Source organism: Babylonia areolata, chromosome 1, assembly GCF_041734735.1.
Source record: "Babylonia areolata isolate BAREFJ2019XMU chromosome 1, ASM4173473v1, whole genome shotgun sequence".
Classification (NCBI taxonomy): domain Eukaryota; kingdom Metazoa; phylum Mollusca; class Gastropoda; order Neogastropoda; family Buccinidae; genus Babylonia; species Babylonia areolata.
The window spans coordinates 80,601,174-80,603,673 of NC_134876.1; the positions used below are offsets into that span (position 1 = coordinate 80,601,174).

The 2,500-nt window shown below is 42.6% G+C and overlaps 1 protein-coding gene across 1 annotated transcript in view; it reads right to left on the minus strand.

Moving 5' to 3' along the window:
- LOC143293784 (uncharacterized) overlaps positions 1 to 2,500 on the minus strand; it is a 17,433-nt gene that overhangs the window by 8,403 nt on the left and 6,530 nt on the right. Inside the window, exon 4 of the mRNA XM_076605026.1 lies at positions 599 to 699. Within this exon, the coding sequence (XP_076461141.1) occupies positions 599 to 699 (101 nt within the window). The remainder of the gene's footprint in view (positions 1 to 598; positions 700 to 2,500) is intronic.

A 2,500-nucleotide genomic window follows, 5' to 3' on the forward strand; every position in this document is an offset into this window, starting at 1 on the left:
GAAGCGGGAGGAGGAGGAGGAGGAAGTAGAGAAACGAGAAGAGGAGGAGGAGGAGGAACGAAAATGATATAATAATAATGAACAAAGCAGCAATAGCAAAACTTAACGACCAGTGAACACACACACACAGACCCATCCACCCACACACACACACAGACACACACAGACACACACAGACACACACACACACACACACACACACACACACACACACACAAGCACATACACGTGTAAGCACGCACATTCTCTCTCTCTCTCTCTCTAGCACACTCACGCACGCACACACACACACACACACACACACACACACACACATACATGCACACACAAGCACATACGCGCGTAAGCACGCACATTCTCCCTCTCTCTCTCTAGCACACACACACACACACACACACACACACACACACACACACACACACACACACACACACACACACACACACACCACAACGCAGACAGAAAGAGAAAAACAGACAGCAGATAGGCACAGACATACAGACACAAACACAGACACAGAGACACGAAAAGTAGCTTCCTCGAACAAGGAACAAGAACACACATAATCAGGACGCCATCAATAAACAAACAAGTATACCACGTTGGAGTCAGTAGCAAAGCTAACTATTCCCGGTTGACACGGTTCCACTGCAGTCCCTCCGATGATCCTCCCAGAGATGCGGGCAGAGGCGGGACAAACTGGAGGAGAAACAATTCCAGGTTGTGATGACGATTCTCAGATAAGTATGGGCAGAAGAAGAGTAAGTCCAAAGGTATGTGTATGATGAGTGTGAGTGTTGTGCTGTGTTGTGTGTGTGTGTGTGTGTGTGTGTGTGTGTGTGTGTGTGTGTGTGTGGAGGAGGAATTTTGTTTAATGTCCCGTCACACACAACATTTTGTTAAAGTATTTATGAATACATTTGAGTATTATCGGTTAGAAGGGATGGGAGATGTGAATGAATGGGGAAAACTGGGCAAATGAGGGCGAAATGAGGGTGAAATTTGAAAAAAAAAGTCTAAATACAATTACAGGAAATTACTTAAAGGACTTCGTAAAAGAGAAGTCGTTAAACTGACAAGCGAAACAACTGATAATGAATGCAAAAAGTCAAAAACATCAACGTTCTCAGTCACTTGTGAAGACGCACTTTCGTGTACATAAGGCTTCATCAAGCTACAGTCAAAAATTATATGCTTAATTGTCAGGTTACTAAAGCATATGCACTTGACATTAGAACAATAATGTGTGTGTGTGTGTGTGCGTGTGTGTGTGTGTATGCGTGCGTGCGTGCGTGCGTGTGTGTGTGTGTGTGTTTAAAATATCGTTTGAGTGTTTGGATGTCTGACCAGGGTTTATGCATGTACGTTGTCGTGTTTGTGTTTTAACGCATGCTTGACAAAAAGCTGCTTTGAAATAGGTTACTGTTGTTATGATGATGATGATGATCATCATCATCATCATGATGTTATCAGTACAAGTAGTTGTAGTACTGAGTGTCTTTAGTCTTTTTGGATCCCTGTTTTGTGGCTTCGTTTGTTGGGCACAAATTTTGTGGCGTTCTATCGTTCGACGGAAACTTCTGGTGATGGAAAGGGCGGGGCTTCGCTGTTTCCTTTTTCATTGTCGAGCTGTTGGCATTGGTATGATTCACACACACACACACACACACACACACACACACACACACACACACACACACACACACACACACACACACACACTGTTTAATGAAACTTGTGTGATGATCGACTGTGAAGTTTGTTTGACAGGGAAAGAGGGAGTAGGGGGGCGGGGGGGGGGGGGGGGGAAGAGAGAGAGAGAGAGATGTAGAGAAAAGGAGGCAGAGACAGATTGAAAGACAGACAGAAAAAGATTGTCAATTTCTTTGATTGTTTTAACACACTCACACACACGCGCGCACGCGTGCACGAACACACACACACACACACACACACACACACATACACACACACACAAACACCTGCGCGCGTACAGTTACAGAAGGCCAGGGTGGGGAGGGAGGAAAGGGGTAGGAGAAAGAGGAAAGTGAAGTGTTTTTTCTTGTCTTGTGTGTGTGTGTGTGTGTGTGTGTGTGTGTGTGTGAGAGAGAGAGAGAGAGAGAGAGAGAAGACATTTCTGATTGATTTCTGATTGAAACAAGACTTACGTTCATATACATACACACATACATACCATTCAGAAGACATTTTCTGATTGATTAAACCTAAACAAGACTTACGTTCACATACATACATACATACATACATACCACTGAGAAGATATTTTCTGATTGATTAAACCCAAACAAGACTTACGTTCATTTACATACATACATACATACCACTTAGAAGACATTTTCTGATTGATTAAACACAAACAAGACTTAAGTTCACATACATACATACATACATACATACATATATACATACATACATACCATTCAGAAGACATTTTCTGATTGATTAAACACAAACAAGACTTACGTTTATATACATACAT